Source organism: Canis lupus, chromosome 1, assembly GCF_048164855.1.
Source record: "Canis lupus baileyi chromosome 1, mCanLup2.hap1, whole genome shotgun sequence".
Taxonomy (NCBI): domain Eukaryota; kingdom Metazoa; phylum Chordata; class Mammalia; order Carnivora; family Canidae; genus Canis; species Canis lupus.
In genome coordinates this window covers 14,777,361-14,801,690 of record NC_132838.1, presented here as the reverse complement: position 1 = coordinate 14,801,690, position 24,330 = coordinate 14,777,361, and the positions used below count along the sequence as shown (strand labels likewise).

General features: G+C 37.5%; 1 protein-coding gene across 1 annotated transcript in view; it reads left to right on the top strand.

Annotated features, from left to right (window-relative positions):
- PHLPP1 (PH domain and leucine rich repeat protein phosphatase 1) overlaps positions 1-24,330 on the top strand; it is a 206,784-nt gene that overhangs the window by 161,737 nt on the left and 20,717 nt on the right. Inside the window, exons 9-12 of the mRNA XM_072821458.1 lie at positions 1,257-1,352; positions 4,723-4,878; positions 15,783-15,983; positions 18,684-18,846. Of these exons, the coding sequence (XP_072677559.1) occupies positions 1,257-1,352; positions 4,723-4,878; positions 15,783-15,983; positions 18,684-18,846 (616 nt within the window). The remainder of the gene's footprint in view (positions 1-1,256; positions 1,353-4,722; positions 4,879-15,782; positions 15,984-18,683; positions 18,847-24,330) is intronic.

Sequence of the window (24,330 nt, the reverse complement as noted above, 5' to 3'; positions counted from 1 at the left end):
TGATGTATTTATGTTACCTGCAGGAACTGAGCTGTCACCCATCATATGGTGTTTACTAGGTCCTCAAGTTCAAAGTTTCAGGTTATTTTTATGACTGAGAAGAGTTGTATTGCTATATATCAAGGTTGTTTATAGGGAGAGGGACTTCTATTCTCCTATCTTATGAAGATGTTTTAGGGGTTAACCACTATAAAATAAAATAATTGAGGGTGTCAATCTTCAGAACTTCAAAGCCAGAACCCTGTGTACCTGTACAGATGCTAAAAAAATAATGCTGGCTTTTCTATATTTTAATTGAAAAGTTAGTACACTAGCAAAATTAAAGAAAATGGTTTTTAAATCACATGTAATGCCCCCAATTTAACATCACAATGGGTTTTTTTTTCCTCCTTTCACTTATCAAAGTGAAGGGAGGAAAAAAAAAAGGACCAAAGTCCTGTCCCAAGCATCATATTTTCACGGAATGGTTCATCTCTTTTTTGAAGAATTGTGCTCACAGTATATATACCATTTTACATTTTTCATGCCTGGTCTTTTAACATATATAAAAAAAAAAAAAAGAAAAAGGCTAATCATCCTTGACTAGGGGGATAACTCATTGTAGTAGATTTGTCTAAGAAGTGTTGAGTTCATTTAATGATAAAGTCAGCATTAGTTTAGTTCACTTCTTTCTGGTAATTGTAATTGCCATCTCATGTCTAAGTTAATGTTTTCAAATAATAATTCTGGACCTTACAGGTCAGTGTACCATTTCACTGGTGCCATTTCTTTCCTTTTACTGTGATCTGTGGCAGTCCTTTCATGATACCTGCTGGAGTTGAGAAATATTTTAATGTTAAGGGTAAAAGTGTGAATTGGAAAATAGAACTATTTTATGCCTTTTAACTTAATTAGAAGAATGTGTATGCTTGTTTGTTTTTTCCAATATAAGATATCCTCTTGCTAAGCTTGCATGGATTTATAGATTTCTTAGGATAGCAATTCTGGGAACCAGACCTTTTCTTTTTTTTTTTTTTTTTAAGACTTTAGAGATGATGTAACTGTGTCCTTTTCTACTTTTTCTTTCTTTCCTATTCCTTGTCACACTTCATCTTGCTTCTAGATTAAAGTGAATATACATATCCTTTTGATTAATATTCACGATACTTTGGTATTTTGTTTGAAGTTTTATTCATTTTATGTAATTATTCTGAGTTTCAAACCATACTTCAGGCCAAATTCCAATCAGAGAAAAAACTGTATATTCTTATATTTAGGAACTGCTTAGAAAACGTGCCTGAGTGGGTATGTGAAAGCCGAAAGCTAGAAGTTTTGGATATTGGCCATAATCAAATATGTGAACTTCCTGCACGGTAAGTATTACAGATCAAGTGAGAGAATCTCAAATCAGATAAGCAGTTTTTAAATAATTTAGCTTGTTATTATGAACTCCTAGAAGGCTTTGTTTTGAAACCTAATTTCTAGGATCTTTTACCTTATGTGGTATCCTGGAATTACAGACTTTCTTCGTGCAGTGGAGAGTAGAGTGAGACTTTGTCAGCCAGGCTTTCCACAGCCACGATGAGCAGTGCTTAGGGGATGCTTCTAAATAAGCAGTGTTTAAAAACTTAGCCAATAGTATGATTGGTTCACCTCAGTAATCTCAGTTCTTTCAGAATCTTCAGCTTCTGTCTGTTGACCAACATATCTACCTTCCCCACAAATAATTCTTGGTTTTCCTCAAACATAACTTTGGGAAAAACAATTATTAGATCATAACCCTAGAAAGAGCAAACTAGATTCTGTTTTTCTTGGTAGAAATTAGGAATAAAGGTCCAATAACTTTTCTTCTCTATTTTGTCTTAATATGTGTTATTTTTATTTCATAATTTTCACTTTAATGGCAAGATTTGTGACACAGCCATTTCTTGATGTCTAGTGTCCATAGATACAAATATCTTTGGGTTAACGAATTCTGGTACAAAATATTACTGTTAGTGACTAGCCATGCAATTAATAACAAAAAGTAGGCTCTTCCAGTGCTGCCATATAGAATTTTCTGTAATGATGGAAATGCTATATATCTTATATGAGTGGTTCCACTTGTCACATGTGACTGCTGAGACTTACAATGTACTAGTCCTAACTCAGAAGTACTGAAGTATAAAATATGCAGTAGATGCAAAATACCTCACTAATACTGTATATTAGTTAAATGTTAAAATAATATTTTTGGTATATTGGGTCAAATAAAATGTAAGAATTTATTTGTTTCTTTTCACCATTTTTAATGTGGCTACTAGAAAATTTACAATTACATATATGGCTGCATTGTATTTCTGTTGGTTAACACTGTTAGAATATAGATCTCATAAAAGAAATCTGGGTTACATTTCAGTCTCTAAGAAACTCAGTTGATTTTACTTTGTTCTCTGGCCATATGTTATACCTGGAATTTCAGTCTATTTGAAAATGCTTTCTGCTTTGGAGTTTTATGTTGACTGAGTATTTAGGTGACCCAGTGCAGCCAATCACATTATCAAGAGGACTTTGATGTGCCCTGTGGATGGTAGTGTATGTGTGAGATGGAGAGAGACTTTTTCAGAAGACAAACAGCAAAAATCAAAATAGGCTACTACTAATGGGGGAAAAAGAATTTGTTGGAACAAAATCTTTGAATGTTACCTTTCTTCTGTTTTCTCTGTTGTCTTCCCTACTTCAAACCTCCCCAGTCCGACAAATAGCAGCACATTGGTATCCCAGACCTCTGTTTCACTGTGGGCTACAACAAAGATATTATGTGTACAAACCCAACAATTACATAAAAATAAGATAACTGATATTTTTATCCACATTTCCCCAAAGTTCATTAATCTTTGATTTGATCTGAATCAGTCAGCCTTGTTTGGGGATCTAAATGAATTCAAAAGCAAATGATTACAAAGCAAATTCCAAATGCCTTCTTGTTTAGGAATTAAAAGTATGTGTCTGTGTGTGTGCATGTGCACGTTTTGTTTAACATGTAGGACAAAAACAGTATGTACTATTTTCTTACGGTGTTTAGTTGTAAAGTTTCTATCAGCCCTTTCATTGATCTAATATTCAGGCAACAAGACAGCAATTTATTAGAAGTTGATTTGATATACAAGCTTTATTTAAGCAATGTATATGAAGAATTTGACAAAACAAATTAATATTTCAAAATAGAAATGTTAAAAGGAAAATAAGGTATCTTAATGCTTAGTATCCAGAAGAATTTAGCTAAGTCCAGTAGTTAGTATTTAAGACTCATTCTGTAGTTATAATATCTACTTTCTTATTTGGAAAGTCAAGATAAAGATTTTGTTATCTGTCTTTCAGTTATCCATTTATTTAAGGATGAAGTGTGTATGTGTAAATAATAAATAACACATTTTTCCCTCTGAATACTAAATTGCACCCCAGGCCCAGCAAGACAGTAAAATTAGTGAACCAAATCCTGAATTACTGGGTTGAGGTGAATTACAGAGACCACCCCCTGTGATAGTCGTGACTATTGACCCCTGTGACTGAATGTCCTGGATAATCTTTCTTGTCACATGGATATCCAAACCTTCCAGGCAGGCATGCCAGGTACCTTTTATGGCAGCCCATGGTGTCACAATGTTGAGACAGGTTACTTATGTCTCTATGAGTGAAGAATCTAGTTTTAAAGTGAATAAAGTTCAACCATCATGTGGAGTGATTTTAACAGCTCTGGTGGTCCATGAGTAAGGTCAGAGTGGCAGAAGGCAGGAGGTGGGTAGGGGTTGCCTCGTTCTTTGACAGTGTACTAGGACGTCTCCCTCCAGAGTGATCCTGATGCAGATTATAACCTCACTTTGCCATAGACCCCACATTTCTGGGTTTAAGCCCAGGGGCTGTTCTATTCTCTACAACTTTCGAAGTCTGAATTGGTCATAAAGCAGATTTATATTTGATTAAAAAGTATTCATCATTTGTTGCGGTTTTGATAACCCATAGAAGAAACACAGCCAGGGTTCCAAACAGCTCTCTTAAGGCTCAAAAGAGACTAGTGAATTCAGTGCATTTCCTTCTCTTTGGGAGGGGTCTCTGTCTCTTTGGGAGGGGTCTCTGTCTCTATCTCTTAGTCTAGGATTAAATCAAAGAGAAAAGAAAGGTATACAGACTTAGGGAAGTGAGAAAAGGAAGAATTAATTGTAACTGTGAAATGCAAATAAGGAAAAATGTAACTTTTTATCAGTTAGCATTTGTAAAAGTTTAATCGGATAGAAGAATCTTTATTTAATGTTGATCCTATAGGTAAAAATTGGTCAACTATATTTATTGAGAACCTTTTGTAGGTAAAACACCCGTGTTCCAGGGCAACAGAAGACATGAGCTCTACCTTGAGACCTACAACCTTGTAAAGCATGTCTTCGGAGTCTTACAAGGGTAGACCCTTCTCTTCAGTATCTCCTATGGAATTTTTTTTTCTCTTTCACTAAGTAGAGCTTCATTGTTAAATATTCCTGTTCACAGTTTTTCCCCACCCTCCTTTATTTTTTTTTTGTTTGTTTAAGTATTAAAATATAGAGAGCTCCAAGTTTGAGCTTATGTTAATATGAATTTGCAGTTGCTCTGAATGAATGTATGTTTCTTTGGAGAGATCATTTAAAGTATTCGACTCCTGTTCATTTTTTATTTCTTATCCCAGATTAGCTCTAAATACGTTTCCTTCTGTCTTTGTCCCCTTTTGCACAGCTTATTTTGTCACAGCAGTCTCCGGAAGCTGCTGGCTGGACATAACCAGCTGACAAGGCTACCTGAAAGGCTAGAAAGGACCTCAGTGGAGGTCTTGGATGTGCAACACAACCAGCTCCTGGAGCTGCCACCGAACCTTCTCATGAAGGCCGACAGGTAAAGTAGCTTGTTTGTTTTATTAACCATCTGAGTTGTCGAATGCCTCCTTGTTAGTATTCTTGTCTTATATGGTATGAGACCAACCCTTCGTGTGGATTATCTGATGTGTCCGAGATTTACAAAGAAAATGGTTTTGCCAGCCGCTTCTCTATTTAGGAGGGGGTGGAGACAGGGGCTATCCTGCAGGCTCTTCATTAATTTTGCTGCTTCCTGGAGAGAAGTGATTGGAGTCGTTGATAGCATGTGTTGTGGAGGTGTAGCTATAAAATGAAGATAAGTTCGCTACCTGCTCATAACGTGTACAAGTCTGCTCCAGTCTGAGCTGAATATTCTTAGGATTCTCTGCTCTCGCTTTCACACATTTGTGACTTTGGGTCACAGACATAGTTTCCCTAGAGTTTGCTAAGTTCTCTTGCTGATGTTGTTTTCTGACCCGTTGTACTTAATTTACCACAGTTTTCCCTTTGCTTTTAAACTATTTTCCTTTGAACAAATGTTTCCTAAATAGCTTGTTTTACCGAGGAGTTAAAGACATTGTTTTGATTTGAGAGGGAGGTTAGTTTAAACATTCAGTGGAATCTATTTTCTGTGGAGAGTTGCCACATGCAGAACTTTCCTTAAAGAAAGCTTTACATTAACTGAATGTTGACTTACTTTGGAACATCTTTTTTGCATCACACGAAAATGCTCAGGCTGATGGCCTGCATCATGTTGACCTCTGCTAAAGTTAACTTTTAGTGAGTGACCATAATTTTAGAGGTGATTTAACCTTTGGTATACCTCATGAGAAAAACAAAAAATTAAAAAAAAAAAAAAAAGAAAAAGAAAAACAAAAAATTTAAGTTTAATTTTATGGTTCTCTTGCAGAAGAAAACAATGATGGGTCTTTCTGCCTTAAAATATGAATTTGAGATATGTTTCATTCAGCATGTGATTTTTCATGGATGGAAAGAACTCTGCCTTCCTAAAGTGAATTAGATACCCGACTATGTGTACCAAACTCCCTTTGCTTATTCCTGTCATAATTCTCATCACACAGTGTCTTATAATTTCTGTTTCCTGTCTGTCCCCACTATTAGATTATGAATGCTGTGTCCAATGACTGTGTCTTAATTATAGTGGTATCCTCAGCATTTTGCAGCATGTCCGGAATAAAGCAGGGTGCTCAACAAATATTTATTTAATGAACAAAAGAAAATTTAAGGAATTTTAAATACTACCTTCACCCTTGGATTTTCACTTTTTTTCCTCTCTGTCTCCTTTTAAAAAAAACAAAAACTTGGGACGCCTGGGTGACTCAGCAGTTGAGCATCTGCCTTCAGCTCAGGGCATGATCCTGAGGTCCGGAATTGAGTCCCGCATCAGGTTCCTTGTAGTGGGCCTGCTTCTCCCTCTGCCTATGTCTCTGCCTCTTTCTCTCTGTATCTCTCATGAATGAATGAATGAATGAATGAATGAATGAATGAATGAATAAATAAATAATATCTCTTAAAAATATAAATAAAAAATAAATAAAAACCTTCTTAATCAAAATAGAGCTTATAGTAAAAAAACTGTACAACACTTGAGCATACCACTCAGTGAATTATTACACATATATGCCCCTGTAACCATTGCCTAGATTAGGACAGAGACCATTCCTAGTTCTCTCTTCCTTTACCTTTTGTTCTTTTTTTCCTCATTTTAAAAAACAGTCTTTGTACTTAATGTAAGTTACAGCGAATTCCTACTGGAATAGTTCTAGAGAAATAATGGAATTGTGAGAAAATAGGATTGTTAAATTGTAATTGACCAGTGCTATATCATTCCCCTGACAAAAAGAGCAATGTTTCAAGATCATTTAAAGAACTGTTTGTATTTCTATATTCATATCAAAATACAGTTGAACCTTGAACGACATGGGGTTTGGGGTAAAAAAATCTCTGTAACTTTTGACCCCCCCCCCCAATTTAACTAATAACCTACTGTTGACCAGAAGCATTACCGATAATATAAATAGCAAATATTTTGTATATTATAAATGTATTATATACTGTATTCTATAAGTAAGTTAGAGAAAATAAGTGTTAAGAAAATCAAAAAGAAAATGCACCTCCAGCACTATACCATATTTTAAACATCCATGTATAAGTGGATCCATACAGTTCAAACCCGTGTTTTTCAAGAGTCAGCAGTACAATGCACAGTATATGGGTAGCTGAGGACATGTGCTTTTTGTTGTCATGTGTACTGTAGGAAAATTCTAAGTTATGTTGTAACCTTGTGTTTTCTTTCATAAGGCTAACTAGACAAAACTTGGGTGTAGTTTTATCATGAGAATCTACTTGTTCTCCTGGGTGTCTATAGTGAGTCTCCAGAAACAAGTGGATAGATGGACTCAGATTTAGTAGTCTTTGAGTGAGATAAATCTTTTCTGAATCTGGCCAAGCCTGATAAGCTCGGGGCTAATAGAGTAATAAAAAACACTGGAACTCCCCAACAGATAATGAGTCTTTATTCAGTTCTGAGGGTTCAGTTTTTAAAAGGACAGTTCTGTATATTTTTAATTCTCTAGAAGCAATCAGTAAGCAGGCAGTGGATCTCCTTGGTGCTGGGGCTGATCTAAAACATGTCCCTGAGGGGAGCTCATAAGTGTAGTCAAGGAGACTGTGGTTTCATGTCTGGAAAAGAATTTGAGTTGGGCAGCTATAATTTAGATTCTTCCACAGGTGATTCTGCTTACTGTTGACTTTGTGACCCTGTGCAGCTCACTCTGAATCTCAGTTTTCCCATGCTGCATATTCTGGACAGTTCCCAAATGGAATCTGTAATTTGGAAGTGGAAGGACTGTGTGAACTGGAATATTTCTAGTAATTCAACATGGAAAATTAGGGACCTGAATTGAACCACTGAAAGAGGACATTGCTGTCATGGAGAGTATAAGCTGAGCTAACAGTGTGAGCTAAAGGCGTTGAGGCAATTCCCATAGACTGAATAGATGGGTCTGTCTGAAGCCAATTGCATTTTGGAAAATAGGAACTGTTGTGGGGGCATTCACCAGCTTCTGTGGGTTTTGGGAGGAGGGCAGGCTGTGTGAAATGTAATTCTGGCATAGGAAAGTCCTGAGAAGGAGGCTGGGTGAATTACAAGGAGCAAGCATCCTCCTTTATTTTATGAGAGAAGAGCAAATGACCAAAAAAGGCTGAAATGAACTTTTTCAAGAAGGCATATTTCAGTGCTTTTGTTTTCCAACCACCATAATAGCCACCTCTCAGCATAGTGTATTATTAGTCATGTCTCTGACTCAGAAAAAGTTAAGAGTTTTGGTTCTCTTAGGCAAATAGGGTTATGAAAGGGATAGTGTAAAGCTGATGAGTGCTTTACTCACTTGTTGAAAGACAACACAGAACACTTGATAATGATTCCCATTAAACTATTTACTGCTCATAAATGGTTAATACTTCTGCTTATCTCCTTTCCAAAACCTAAAAAATGGGAGATTTTTATCTTCCTAAATTTTATTTATTCATTCATTCATTCATTCATTTGTTGTGCACCCGCAAGCCTCAGGGTGAGGGGCAGACGGAGAGAGAGAAAGAATCTGAAGCAGATTACTGACATATAGGGCTCAATCTCACAACTCTGAGATCATGACCTGAGCTGAAGGCAGGAGTTAGATGCTTAACTGACTGAGCTACCCAGTGCCCCTCTATTGAAGTTTTTATAAAAAATTGTATTTTTTTTACTGAGGCATCATTTACATTCAGGAAAATGTAGAGAGATTGTGTACTTGGTTTGATGAGTCTTGGGGTAAAGAATAAAGGAAAACTGACAGTTGTGGGAGCAGGTCGACCCAGAAAAGATGCAGCTTAAAACATGAAAGAGGGTTTTTGAGGACAGAATCTCCATGACAAGCATCTAGCAGGTGGTTTCACTTGTGATTTGTTCTAGTTTGCATGGTTCAGGCCAACATCTTGCTGCCCAGTACACTGAAGTCACTGTGCTGGGTGCCGCAGGGCATTGGAAATGACTAACATTGGTGTTACCCTCAAGAGGCTCACACTCTGATGCAGAATTTAAAATAACTACACAACAGACCATAAGAAAAGGTGGGTTTTGGAGGGTAAAAGAGAGGGGGGAAATGACACAATTGGTTTCAATTTATGCTCCTGGCATGAAGAAGAGCACTTTGCTGTTATAGAATACAGAGCTGTTTGTTTGGTAAATAGCTTCAGGCAGTAATGAAACTTTTTTTCAATTCCCCTTCTATTCAGTTTGCTCCAAAATACAAATCTTAAAAACATATAGATGCTTCTTGTTTCTTTTTTTTTTTGTGGTAATAAATTACTGTTGCCAGTTCTGTGTTTGGTTATATAACTGAGGAGAGGGCCTGAATGCAAGTCTTCATAAGTTATAAATGGTTTAGCTCGTGCTGTAAGTAGAACTTGTGCTTGGAAGCTTTAAGAGAACTGTCAGAAAAACATGCGTCATTGGACACAGAGCAAAAGACTGAACTTTGACTCTCTTTCTTGTGAGTTTTTCTTTAGCTCTGAATCTTGCCTGCTAAAACCAATGTCATGGTTTTAATTACGATATTGTCTGTTAAGTATTATAGCTTTAGAGTGGCATCTATTAATCTTTACCTGGTAGTAGAAGGTATTTGGTAACCCAATGAGAGAAGGGAGCCTGCTTTAAATTAGATGTCTTTTAGTAATATCTTTCTCTTTCTGTGAAACCTTAGACCAGTATTATTAAAATTCTTATGGTTTGAACCAGCAATGTTAGCTTATGAATTTACTCTCCTAATTCATCTTTGAGTCTTGTTTATTTTTACTTGCTTTTCACTGGCAGCTCAAAAACTGTAGACAGATGTGAGATGTGATGGACCGTGTGTTGCCAAGTTGACTGTGATTTTGTGTCTTATGATGAGGGTGGGACTTGGTCCTGTAGGGTCAACTGGCAGTGTTCTAATCTAGATCTCTCACTGTCTTAGATCTCTCACCTTACCTCTTTTTGCTTAAAGTTGAAGATCTTGATGGAAGCCCCTAGGAGTTTCAGATAATCAGTCTTCAGAAACAGATGGGCAGGGTGGGATAGTCACCAGAGCAGATGGATGAGGTACTGCCATCTTTCTATTTGCGAAATCTTGGTGAGGTCCACCTCCCTGTCCATCTCACATCTGCACACTCATTGGATGGTGAGAGAGCTGTTCCTATATGAGGCCAGTGAATTAACAAAGCTGCAGCTGACCCTTTAAAAGAGAATTATAGATTCCTGTTGTGGGTGGACATTAGAGTCTGTTTTTTTCCCTGGTTGGAGCAGTACAAGGTACTTTCAGGGGTGGGAGTGGGGAGAGTGTATGTGCAAATGAAATACATGGTAATTATTAAATATCCCCAGAGTATTAGTCACATTACAGACCATAAGTTTTAGTGACTCAGAACGTGTAAATATCAAGGGGACTAAACAGGAACAGAGAATTTGGAGAGCGTGATCAATTGACCATGACAACTGGTGCCTTTTGGCAAAGACAGATATTTCTGGCATTTTTAAAAGCTAAGTTGCCTACACTATTTTGTTTAAGTGAAGGAGCTAACTTATGAACTTCTGATATTTTGAGAATAAAGTTAAAGTGTTTCTCAAAGTGTCTTCAGAGTACCCTGGGGCACATATTAAACATGCAGATTCCTGGCCCTTATCTCCGTTTTACTGACTCCGTAATCATCAGAATCCTTAATTCCACAGAGTTTTGAAGCCTTACCCTGACCTACTTAATAAGAATATCTGGGAGTTGAATCTGAGAATCACATGCCTTCTAATAGGAGGGCACAATATCACTACTCTGTATTTCTACCAAAAATGCACCACATTATCCTAATGATAAAACCTCAAACAAATCTAAATTGAGAGACATTCTACAAAATAATTGTCTAGTACTTTTCAAAAGGTGTAAAAGTTGTTTAGGACAAATAAGACTGACAAAAAGAGTTGCTAAGGAGGTGCCATGACAAAACACAACATGGGATCCTGGATTGGATCCTGGACCGAATAGAGGACATCTGTGGGATAATTGATGAAACTGGGATAAGATCTGTCAATTAATTTGTAGTATTGCATAAATGTTAATTAATTCTTAATTGTACTTAATTTTTAAAATGAATTATTTTTGTGTTCTTGTTCAACAGTTCTTTCATGTGTATAATTTTTGTTTCTTTACCTCGTAGCCTTGTAGCCAGGCAGATTTCCATACCTTCCAAAATAATAGATTTCTTAGGATGTATGCACTTTTTCTTCACTTGGAATCTCTCTACTCTTTGGTGATGTCGATAGGCAATTAATAATTGTGCGTCTTTTTTCAAATTAGTGGAGTATAACTCTAATTTAGTGGGTTTCTACTAGCACTTTAGGAAATTAAGCAGGATAGAAAACATCATTTTAAGATAGAGTCAGATTTAGTAGTGATTATGAAACTTTTTTTTTTTTTAAGATTTTATTTATTTGAGAGAGAGAGAAAGAGAGCAAGCAGGGGAAGGAACAAAGGGAGGGGGACAAGCAGACCCTGGGTTGAGTACAGAGCCCTGCACGGGGCTCGATCCCACTTCTCTGAGATCATGACCTAGGCCAAAATCAAGAGTCGGATGCTTAACTGAGCCACATAGGCGCCCCTGTGAAACTTTTAATTATACATGTATATCTTGCGTTTGTACTGAGTGGTCATGTAAAAAGTAGTTTGTACTCTTGGTTACTATCATAAAAGTTTGAAAGCCCTTCCCCTAAGAGCTCTCAGCCTTGTGAAGACAGATGAAATTGTTAAAAGTGTCTTACAGACAGATGATAAGGAATTTAGAGTGTTTCACAGTTCTGGGACGTTTGGAGGCCAGAGATCAAGGATTTGTCTAAAAGAAGGGTTTTACTGGGCTTAGAATCTTAACCTTTTGCATTTTTAATAGAATACAAGTCCCAGTACTGATCTCCTGAAAAATTATTAAAATGTAGAATGCTGGGGTGCCTGGTGGCTCAGTCAGTTGAGCATCCGACTCTGGGTTTTGGATCAGGTCATGATCTCAGGGACGGGAGATTGAGCCCTGTGTCGGGCTCCCCCACTCGGTAGGGAGTCTGCTTGAGGCTCTCTCCCTCTGCCCCCTCCCCACCTCAAATTAAAAATGCAGACTTCCTGGTATACCTACAAATAGGTAAATCTGTTTTGATACTAAGTCCTGCACTTTGTTTCAGTGACAGAATTTGGCTGTAAAATTTAAGGATGTGCTGGAAATTACTAAAAAGCAAACAAACAAAAACAAAACAAAACAAAAAAACCTAGATGAGCCAGAGCAGATGGACAGAATGTGCCAGGGAAGAACAGAGCAATTGCTCAAGAAGCAGGAAGTGGACTTGTCTCCCTGCTGTTATGGGCAACTTTCCAAATGCTTTAGGGCAGGAGCTGTACATGAGTGTTTTTTTCTCTGCAACTTTTGTACTTTCTGCTAAGAAAAGCTTTTGAGTACTAAGTTATCTTAGGAGTGGAGTCTAAAGTACTTTGCACATGTGGTCTTCACACTACCCAGCAGGTGCCCTGCTTGACCTCCAGCATTTTTGTAGAGAAGGGCCTATGAAAATGTCATCAGGAAAATGTTTTATTATTAGTGTTTTTTAACATTTGAATTTTGGAGAGATATGTTAGGGAATCTTGGGCTCTTAAGATTAATGAGGTCTGAGTTTTATTTCTGGCCCTGCCATTAATTTATTTAACAATTGCCAAGAAATTTGACTTTTCTCAGCTTGAGTTTCTGTCTTCGGTGAAATAGTAGGGGGCATCACTGTGATGATGGGAGAACCAAATGAAATAGAAAATAGGAAAGCGCTGTGGTCTCTACGTATTACCTTACTGATGAATAGAAAGCAGTCATATGTTACTGCTTTTTCTCTATTCAGCAGAAGAGGGTTGCCTAGTGAAGAGGATTATATGGATGAAACATTTCTTGGCACGTGAAACAGTCTTTTATCTTTTATACAGTTATCACAAAAATCTATAAGGGAGAGGCTTAAGGAGGTTATCATATCATCTTGAGTTGAGACCAAACTCAGTACTTAAGGAATTTTTTGGAGGTTTTGAAAGCAGGGGGTAGGGTTATACACCCTATTTTTTTAGCTCAACTGTTAACCAAACTGGAGAAATTTTGCAAAATTAAAGTAGTTGCTCAGTCTGGTGGAAATGCAGCACCTACACCATTAAACCAGTCTAATTTGTCTCCTGCTGGAATACTGTGAGGTTGTGAGACAAGTCTTTTTAAGAGGATAGGCATTGAATTGAATTTTTCTGAGACCATTATAATCAGAAATCTTTTTAGCCAGATTGTCTCCTCTCTGACCGTTAACTAACAAGATGATTCAGCCAGGCCCTTTCAGTTCAAATCAGATCCTTTGGAACTAGCCCATGTAATTTCAACTTGGTTTCATTTCCTGGAGGGGTAGGATGTGGGATTTTTTCCCCCTCTTAATTTCCCACCAAAGAGCATATAGCTCTTCAGTATACAAATTTCAACAAGATGAGAGAACAAGTCTTTATGGAAATCACTTTCTTCTTTTCATTCAGTTGTTGTGAGGGATTTTCAAAGTCCCTTTGGGAGCTTTCTAGGTGAGCATTCACTTGTTAAGTCTTTTTTCCTTTCAAAACAATGTTCCTTCCTTTTCTGGCCTGAAAATACACAAACATTCATGAATTCTCTTTTTTTGCATCCTTAACTGTATATTTCCTAGACAATTATATTTTCATGAGATTGTCCTATAGTTTCCCAGCTAGCCCCATTCCATGATATTTCAGGGCAATACATTTTAATTTGTTCTAATTCTTCACTGAAGAAACCCTTAACAGGGTATTTAAGTCAGGTGATATAAATGGGACCTAAGGAAACAGACTCATAAAAATACTTTGAAGAACTATGGTGCTGAAATTGGTTTCCTTCCTAGTTCAAAATCATTTCAGAAACTGCATGAATGACCTTTATTTTCTTCTGTGTAGCACACACGACTATAATTTCCCATGACTATTTATGGTCTGTACAGCCCTTTCTAACTTCCTTTTTTTTTTTTTTTTTTTTAAATGTCAACGGAATACGTGTTTCTTTAATGGAAAATGTTCTATTTTGGGGAAGCTGCTTTTCCTTAGACAAGTAGTGGAGTTGGAGGGTGTGTGTAAGTATGTGTGGGGGTTTGCAAGATTGGGGAGGATTAGTGGATTGAGAGCTTGGCATGATAGTCCTGGTGATGACTCCTGAATACAAAGCCTTCTTTTTGATCAAGGTTAAAAATAACTGTACCTCATATTCCATATTCTTTTTTTTTTTTTTAAGGAAGATTTTATTCTTTTTTTCTAACATATGGCAGAGTAGTCCTGAATTGGACACTGAAAGTTTCAAACCCAAGGGGTTGTGACACAAGAGAAAGGTGGTTCATTAACAGGCTTTTCCAGGTGCAGAGGCAAGGTGGCTTTGACCTTGGTAAGCACAGTGGGGAGTCTGATGGGCGGACACTCCGCATGTTCTGGGTGCTACAGCCTCACAGGGGAGCCCACACAGTGGAGATGCATCGTGAAGCTGGAGGGTCACCAGTGTGACTCATGAGCCATGCACAGTACCTGCTCTGTCCTTCCCTTCTCTTGCCAGTGACCTGGAATCCAATCACAGCAAGAATTTTGTTTCAGTTCTCCAGCTTTGTATTTTGATATTTATGTTGCACAATAACTATGGAAGGAAGACATGATTTTAGTTTAGCTAGTTTAGTGTAAAAACGTTCTTCATATTTTAGCCATTTTCACTCTCTCATCTGGATAACTGGTAGCATATACACTTTTTTGATTTTAACGTAAATCTTATTGACGTACAATATAAAGGAAAAGAGGCCAAATCATAAGTGTCGCATTTGACAAATTAAGTGAACACTTGACAAATTAAATGTGTAACTAGCACTTGATCAAGAACCAAAACATTATTGTATTAGAAAAATTAGACCCTCTCCCAGATTCTACTTCCCTTCCCTGACTTCTAATAGCATGCATTAGTTTAGCTGTTTTGTTTTTTTAAACATTTATTTATTTTAGAGAGCGAGAGCGTGTGTGCATGCAGGGGGTGCGGGGCATAGGAAGGAGAAGGAGGATTTCAAGCAGACTCCTCGCTGAGCACAGAGCCCAACATGTGGTTTGATCCACCTTCCCTGAGATCATGACCTGAGTCAAAGTTAAGAGTTGGGTGTTTAACCAACTGAGCCACCAGGCACCCCCCATACATTAGTTTTGCTTGACTTTGAATTTGATAATTACAGACTTATGCAGCAAATCCCCTGGTATTGCTCCTTTCACTCTATTTGTGAGCATCATCTTGTTGATGTGTGTGGTTGGAGATTTTCATTCTCAGTGCTATATAGTAGTCTGTTGTTTCAATACAGAGCAAAGTGTCTCCTGCAGTTGTGAGTAAAAATCAGTAAAATGTGGTTTGGGCACCATACTGAAAAGGACTTAGTCACTATGTGATTTTGTTGTATTGTGACCTAATGTCTAATTGTTTTATTACTCTGAGGGCCCTTTTATTTAAAACTAGGCAATTGTTTTCTCTTCCTTAAGACAGAATATTAATTTTACCTTACCACTTTCCTTTCTACACTCTACCAACTATAAAATTAATCACTTCCTCTCACCTTTCTCTTCCATAAAAATTGATTTTTTTTTAAATTTAACACAGTTATTGTGTTTATTTATCATAGACAGTGGAGTTATATATCCATACACCTGCTAGTAAAGCCGGGACCCAATTTTAAATTCATATTTTTAAGCCCAGTTTCTAACATGCCAGGTATCAGTCAGAAAAATTCTATATTTGTTGAGGATTCTGGACTCATCAGTGGGATTTTATTGCATTTTGTCATTGTAGCCTGAGATTCCTGAATGCCTCTGCAAACAAACTGGAAACCCTTCCTCCAGCCACTCTTTCTGAAGAGACGAACAGCATCTTACAGGAGTTATATTTGACAAATAACAACCTCACAGATAAATGTGTGCCCTTGTTAACAGGACACCCTCATCTGAAGATCCTTCACATGGCCTATAACCGACTACAAAGTTTTCCAGCAAGGTAAAAGATCACAAAGTAATATTCTTCATTCCATTTCTGAAAATGGATTCGTAGATGGAAAAGCAAAAGATAAAATGTTTATTTCCCAGATAATGTAAAGCTTGTTACTCCTGTTCACAGTTCTCTTTCACATGAGCAATGATTAGCATTTCCCTAAAGAGAAATGTGTTAGTTTTTCTAATATGAATGTATCCAAAGACCCAATCATTACAGTGTTGTTGTGATCTTGAAATAAGGTATGTCATTTCATGGATGTGTTTTTTCTTTTGGTTCTTTTTAACTAAATTATTTTTGAAAAACTAACCTAATACAGTGTGTGGGAATTAGAACATAAAGTAGGCACTTGACGGTTCTTAATTAGCTACTGGTTTGTGTATTTGTGCTGTGGTGTAAAAGGCACCAGAGAAACCATGTGGCATTATAAATAATTTATGGCTCTTAGAATATTCCATTTTTAATTCTGTTGTAATTTGAACTTCTAATTTTAGGGAGCAGTGGCCTTGTGTCTAACTTTGAGGGAATCCACACATGGAGTCTGGAAGGATTTTATTCCACTTCCATGTCATTGGCATTTGTCCATCTAACAAGTTAAGACTTGGAACACATACCCACACATCAAAGTAGCAAACACTACCCCCTCTGGTATTCTGCTGCTAACTACAGCCCAGCACTGGGACAAAGCAAACTATGGGCACAGCTTACCTCCTCTGCCATCAAGGCTACAAATCTATTGAAACTTTATGAAAAGAGAAAGGCCCAAATATGCATTGACTTAAAGTATTGCTCTGGGTTTTTGTTTTTATTTTGTTTTCTTTTTGTATATCTTTCTTTTTTTTCTCTCATTTGATGTTAATGATTAAACCTTTTTTTCTCCTGTGTACTTGACCTCTGTGTACTTTTTTTTTTTTTATTTCTATGTACTTTTACTGTGTACATAATAGTATTTTACTATGGAATAAGAAGATGATAATTTTGAAAGGACTCACAGTACCATTTAAGACGACGAATGAGCCCTGCAGGAGAAATTACCATCAATTCACATTTTGATGGTATTCCTCAGTGACTCATGCCAGTTGTAATCAGCCTAAATACAGAGATTTTTTAATGCACCTCGTAAAGATCCATTTTGCTATTATTTCTGTCTCCCTGGGTATTGTGATGTGTGTGGCACAGTAACTCCCCTAAAGACCCTGAGTTCCTTAAGAGTCAGGACTGCAATTTGTCTCTGTCAGCCCCACGACTCCTATGAGGTCTGGCCTGGAGTAGACACTCAACAAATGGTTGCTGAATTAAAGAACATGCTTCAGCGGTCTAGTCCATCAACCACCTTCTTTGTATGTTGAGGGATAGAAACTTCTTGAACTTTTTTCTTTCTTGGGCCTGAGTTTTCTACTTTCAGTTATTTTTCATGCCCCCATTCCTCATTGATTTTTCCATATTTCTTTCCAAAATGTAAGAGTCTTACAAATTCAGGCAGTCAGAGCTGGATTACTTCACAGTCTTATGTACACAATGTTGTTTGTAACACATCCTGATGCCATGTTGACTGTTCAGGATATTAAAAAACCTGATGTTGTAAGATGAAAACTTAGTTCTTATTGTATCTTCAGCATATATTTATTTCCAAGATAAGCAAATAAGATAATCTTTATATTTGAGAGATTTCAGAAAGAAAAGTAACAAATGAAGACATAGCAAATAGAAGAGATATCAATGACTGTAAACTAAATGATTCAGATTATAAGTTTGAGTTCTACTTTCTGGGAATCCTCCGCTTTTTGGAGTCCAGCATTACCAGTGGTAGAAAAAGAGAGAGGTAGTGGTTGCTGTTACAGGATTATGGAGATGGAGGGTTTTTTCCCCCTCCAGATTTACAGAAAAGGCAAGAAAACCTAACTCTGAAATTTTCTTTATTTGGTTACTATAATTATTACTTAATATTATTATGATCAAGTACTAATTAAGGTTGAACAATAAAAGACATTCTTAAATAAAAGTGTTCACTATATTAGGGCATTTTATTAAGGTAAGATTAAAGAGAGTCCACTTTTGTATATGTTTAACAGGCAGTGAGAGAAATTTCGTTTAGGTATGGTTCGAATTTGGGCACTGCCAGAAGGTCAGGAGATGATCCAGATGATACTTCCATCACCGTATCATCACCAGTGTCAGAGGAATTTGGGGAGTAGAGTTTTAGGAGAAGCATATCTTCATAGGGCCTATAACTTCATTCTCCTCTACATCCCCTTGAGTTTTCAGTGCCAGTACAAAGAAATCATTCTCTCAAACTGAGCTCCTTTAAAGCACTTATATTGGATTAATGCTAACTTTTGACCCACTTGAGTAGGATTTTTGTTGGAGTTTGGACTAAGCTACATAGCATAGTGGTTGTTGCCAGAATAACTTATCCACACACAGAGTTTTAAGAGGAAAGGGACATTCATTTTTCTGTTTTTGCTAATTTGAAAAGTTGAAGTTAGTAGTTTCTGTTTTGTAGTTGGAAAGGAGGTATTTAAATACTTCAATACTCAAAAACAGTAGTGAAAAATGGCCCTGTTTGTTAAAATAGCTGCAAATGAATCTTTAAAGAATCCTTAGGCTCATAGTAAATTCCCTTTTTATTCTCGTTATGTATTACTTTCTTTAAATTCCCTTATGATTATTTTTGACCCCCTTCCCCTTGGATTTCCTCTTTTTTAGCAAAATGGCAAAGCTGGAAGAACTTGAAGAAATTGACATCAGTGGAAATAAACTAAAAGCTATCCCGACAACCATCATGAATTGCCGGCGCATGCACACCATGATTGCTCACTCTAATTGCATTGAAGTCTTTCCTGAAGTTATGCAGCTCCCAGAAATCAAGGTATGTGGTTTGATTCCACAAACTCCAAGCTGCAGGTCAGAAAAGAGAATTGTTTTCTCTAATTCATCAGTTCAGGATGTTTGTACCTTTCCTAGATTGAAGACTTCCAATCATCCTTGCCCCATCTTTCCTAACCATTGGACTACACTGTTGAGTCAACATTAGGGGAAAAAAGTCAACAAAGACAATAAATAAAAAGATACTGGATTGGGAATTGAGAAAATTATATTCTGGGCTCTGTCCATAACTAGCTGTGTGAGTTAAGGCTAACCATAGGGTCACCTAACACTTTCCCATCTAACAAGACTTGTCCTCCTTATTTCTGGGGTGGTTATGAGGTTCAAAAAGTATGTCACTTAAATGTCTGACAGCAGCTTGAAAAAGTTCACGGTACTACTGCACACTCTTCCCCCAGACTCCCCCAATTAAATAGCATCCACCACCGCTGCACCCAATCAGTAATAATTCCCTAGATACAGTATCACTGCTGTCACCAAATATTCATTTCAACTTAACGAAATTAGCAGATATTATTTCCATTTGATACTGAGCTCCTGAATAATGAAAGGATTTGTGTACATGAAGACAACAAATTGGTGGCAGAAGATAGTCTGCAGTTCCTGACTTCTGACTCAGGGTAGATCATAGGATGAAACCAGTTCAACAGAATGAAAGCCATCTAACAACTTTTTATTCATGTTTTTTTGGCACAAAAGTAAGAAGTTCTTTACATATCATGTATTTTTTCACTAGCACCTTAGCATTTCTGACCATCGCTTTTGTGCTTAATAAAAAATAACTCTGTAGTTACAGACTTGGAGCATATTCTAATCTTCTAAAAGGGAACAGAAGTCATCCTTCTTGGCCATTCTTCTTTTTTCAGGCACTTCCCGATACGAACTTTGTGTATCAGATTATAGAAAGTGTGTAGACATTTGAAGGCACTTTAAGTAGTACACATCATCTTCATACATTTTGTGGGGTTTTTTGTACATTTGTGGTCAAGGCATACACAAGCCATCTTCTAAGTGTGTGCATGTGTGTGCACACTTTAGGCCATGATGTATTTTACTTGGAGCACACTATCATTTCATACGTCACTGGCGTTTTAGAGCATTGGTTATAAGCTAGCAGACATAGTTTACTTCTGCTTTCTACATAGTACCTTTCACAGTGGTGACAAGGCAGGGCTCTGAAGGGAGGCCTGGAGTTGATTCCCAGTTACAAGTTCCTTAACTGCTCCATCTCCTCAGGTGTAAATGAGGGGAAGAATATTCCTTCCTTTACCACAGTGCCGTGAGGATGAAATGAAACAGTACGTGTGAATGTTCGAAATAGGAGTGGCACATAGGAAAGACTCTGTAAATGTTAGGTATGATTAATACAGTCCTTGATGTGGTTCAACTCTGATGTTGATTATATGGAATTCTTCTGTCTGATGATCAGCAAAATCTGGAAATCTGTTACTTAATCAAGTCTTGGCCTCCAGCACCAGCAAAGGTTAGCAGCTAAGCTTCCCAGGGCCCCTGTGCTGCCCATTCCTGGACACAGGGGCTGCGCTGTGGTATCTTCTACGGGGGCCTATTGAACTGGTCTCTGTGCGCTATGCCCAGTGGGACCCCAGTACAAGAAGGGAAAAGTCTCAAGACCAACCTCCCGTTTGCCAGTCTTACTTTCTGCTCCTATTTTAATGTTCTATAACTCTAAACTGTGGATTAGGCTTGTTGTTTTGTTTTTAAGTATCTGGTTTAAAGTACAGATACAGATAGACATTTAAACTTTTTAGGTTTTGACTAGATTTTGCAAAATCTGACTCTTGTTCTGTGAAAACAGATCCTCTCCTAGACCCTTGCTTGGCTTCCTGGATTCTAAAGTCGGCGCCTCCTATTTCTGTTTAACGTTTTCCCTGTTGACTTTTGCCTGTAACTGACTTTACAGCTCCTTTAAAAATTTTACTTCTGGTATTGCCTTTTTAATGATTTTCTTTCTTTTGGTCTTTGATTTTTCTTGTTATCCCAGATATTAAATCTTAGCATTTTCCATATGTTAATAATCTCCTGTCTTTCTGATCCAGCTCTTCCATCACCAGCAGATAGAGATTTTGTTGTTGGGGATTTTCTCTGGGGTGGGAGTGGTGGTGGGCAACATCAAGTATCCTGTATGTGCAGAAGTACACATTTCACAGCCCTGGACAGATAGTGTTGATAAAGTAGTAGTTATAATGTTTTAGAACTCTGAATTGGCATGTCAGTGTTCTTTCATATGAGAATATTTTAAATTGCAGTGTAAGTATTTACACACATTTAAACCATCCAAAAGAAAATTCTGGGTGAAAAGGCTTAGCTGTATCTCAAATGATAAAATACCTATGAGCATCTTCACTGCAAACTGAGCTCTAAATTAGCGTGTTTTTAATGTCCTCAGTTGAAATACTCAGCCTATACTAAAATTTTATTATTGAGTTAATAACCCTAGATTATATTCATATTGCTTGTTGGAAATAAAGTGAAGTAATTGTAAAGTAGTTCATAAAAGGTATTAGATCATTGCAATTATAAAAACTGAACAGGGAACATGATTTAAAGAAGCATGGGCCCTGGTATATTTAACTAGCTTGTTCTCTCCAAGCAGTCTCATCTTTTAAGCCATTGAAGAAAAGTGCTTATTCATAGCTTTGTTACCAAAGCTCCAAAGCCAGTTATTACTTAAAAGTATAAATAAGTTCCCCTACTAAAATACATGTGCCAAAATATATTTTTGTAACTTGAAAAATTAAGCCATTATTCATCTACCTCTAAAACAGAGAGTGTATGCACCTTCTAATCGGATAAAATTTAGATCTGGCCATTTTCCATTTTGGTACGTCTTAGTGAGATCTCATCATCAGGCATCACTTTCTGTACTTGAGCAGGAAGATCATATAAGTTGTTAGTAAGAAAAAGTATATTTTCAGAGTTTTCCAGTGAGCCCAAGTGGACCAAGTGAGAGTACTTTTGTTCCTTAGTTTTATTGTCTTCACTTTCAAATGAATCTTCTACCTTTAGTCCTGTGTGCCCTGAGCAGGTTGTATTCTATTCTGGTCCTAAAGTAGACGGGCTTCCCTCTGGATATAAATCAGCTCTCAATGAGCTAAAGAAGAAGATATGATCCCAGAGTCACCACATAAGCCAGACTTGGCTCGGCTGGTCCTGGGCTGAGGTCCACATTTCGGCTACTCATGGCTAATGAATCCAAATAGCAAAAGTGATCATGAGTATGGCATTCAGTTCCCCAAGCTCTTGGTTGAGTGACTTCCAATTAGTGACTTTTTCTAACCTTTTTTGAAGTGTAGTTTAAGTAGGTAAAATAAACTGGTGATACATATAGTAAATGAAATGTGTAGTTTAAACACCATATCAGGAACTTCTTTTTTAAATTTAACATGTTCTCGTGGCATCTTGATTTTAATTACTAGATGAACAGTATCTTTTTAAAATGTTTCAAATTTTCTTCAGAATATTTTCATGTTGTGCTATGCAGTAATAAACTACTTGGATAAGGTGAGTGAACTCATCTCTAAGATCTGTGTTATTTTCACTGGGAAATGAAGTATGAAGTATTTTTAATATGCCACACTCTTGAGAACAGTGGGTACAGGAAGTTGACTATCCCCTGGAATCAAACTGTTTGCTACTGTTTCTAAGGTGAGATGAGAGAGAGAGAACCAGTGTGGTGATAAAAACACCAAGAACATGGGGAAATGGCTGGATCAGAATAGATGAAAGGAAAGGGATTAATTTTTTGGAAAGTAGGATAATGCAAATGAAGACAGATCAGGGACCACTTTGGTGTCAGCTGGGTAGAGTAGCCGACCTCATAGATTTATAAGGTCATTGATGCATTTATATTGCATATCTGAAAACCAGAAATGAGGAGCAGTCATCATTATGGTCCTAGAATCTGGGTCAGGAATAATTATTTAGGAAATTTCCTAACGTTACCTTTAACTTTGATTCCTTACAAAAATCCCGTCCTGGAAAGCCTTCTTGGAGGTCTTAGCAGTGGGCCCTTCGCTGTCACAACCATGCACACTTGTACATGTTGCTGATTCGCACAACTGGAAGTAGTATTGTCCATTTCCTGCTCTGGCCTGGGAATTCCCCCAGGGTAGGGCCTGTGATGCCATCTCTGTAGATCCCTGATGTCTGATGTCTGGCTTATTGTCTGCCACGTTAGAGGTGCTAAATCAGTGTTCCTTTGGATGAATACTTGGATTTATTTGCCTCTTAATGAATTCATAATAAAAATTAGTGAACCTGTTCAGAGAAAAATCAGTCTTTGTAACAGAGAAGGAGGCTTTATATAAAATTAAAGGTCTTTTGCAACTCCCTAATGAAAGGTGGGGCAATTTAAACAATATACATGTCTGAATAATTACAAAAATAATTACGTCAGCAAAAGCTTTTGCCCCATGAGGGCAAAGGAGTGTGAAGGTGATAGGGAGCCCCCCTTTTGCACCTGTTGGAGTGGTTGGGCAGCATGGCTGAGGTGGCAGGCTAGCTGTGGTCTGAAGAATGAAGCAAGCCATTGCAGAGTCACTCAGCTAGTAGGTGAAGTTGTCATTTGAGGGTGGCACAGGCAGTTACTGGGCAGGTAATAAAATACACAGTGCTATGGAAAATTGATATGCCAAGGGCGCCTGGGAGGCTCAGTCAGTGGAGTGTCCGACTATTGGTTTCGGCTCAGGTACCGACCTCAGGGTCGTGGGATCGAGCCCTATGTCAGGAGAATCTGCTTGGGATTCTCTTTGCCTCCCTCTGCCTTTCCACTCATTCTCTCTCTCTCTCTCTCTCTCTCTCTAATACATAAATCTTTTGAGAAATTGATATGCTTGTGTCTTTTTTTAAAAAAAGATTTTATTTATTTATTCATGATAGACAAGGTGGGGGGCGGGGCAGAGACACAGGCAGAGGGGGAAGCAGGCTCCACACAGGGAGCCCAATACGGGACTCGATCCCAGGTCTCCAGGATCACGCCCTGCACTGAAGGCAGGCACTAAACCGCTGAACCACCCAGGCTGCTGCCCTTTAGTAATGTTTTGTGAGGAAAACATTATAATAAAGATATTAGAGCTTTGGTGATAATTATACTTAAATGATAGATCAATTCTTTCTCTTTAAGATGCACTGATTATTTTTCCGTGCTCTTCACTAGATGTATTAGCAGTAATTTTCCTCTAAGTCATGAGTTCCTCCAACTAGGAGTTATCTAACTTTTTCCGAGGCTTGGATAATTCCATTTTGAGTATTCTTACCAGAACTTTGTGTTATAGCCAAGTAATTTTTGTAAGCTATGTCCTAGAATAAGCCTGAGAGAGAGAAAGGTAACTTTCTGTTAGTCACGTGGTAGACAAATTTAACATTCCGTTTAACAACATATTTTCAAGAAAGTTTTAGTGTATTAAACAATAGAGAAGCATATGTTCAACAACACAATATGCAAGTA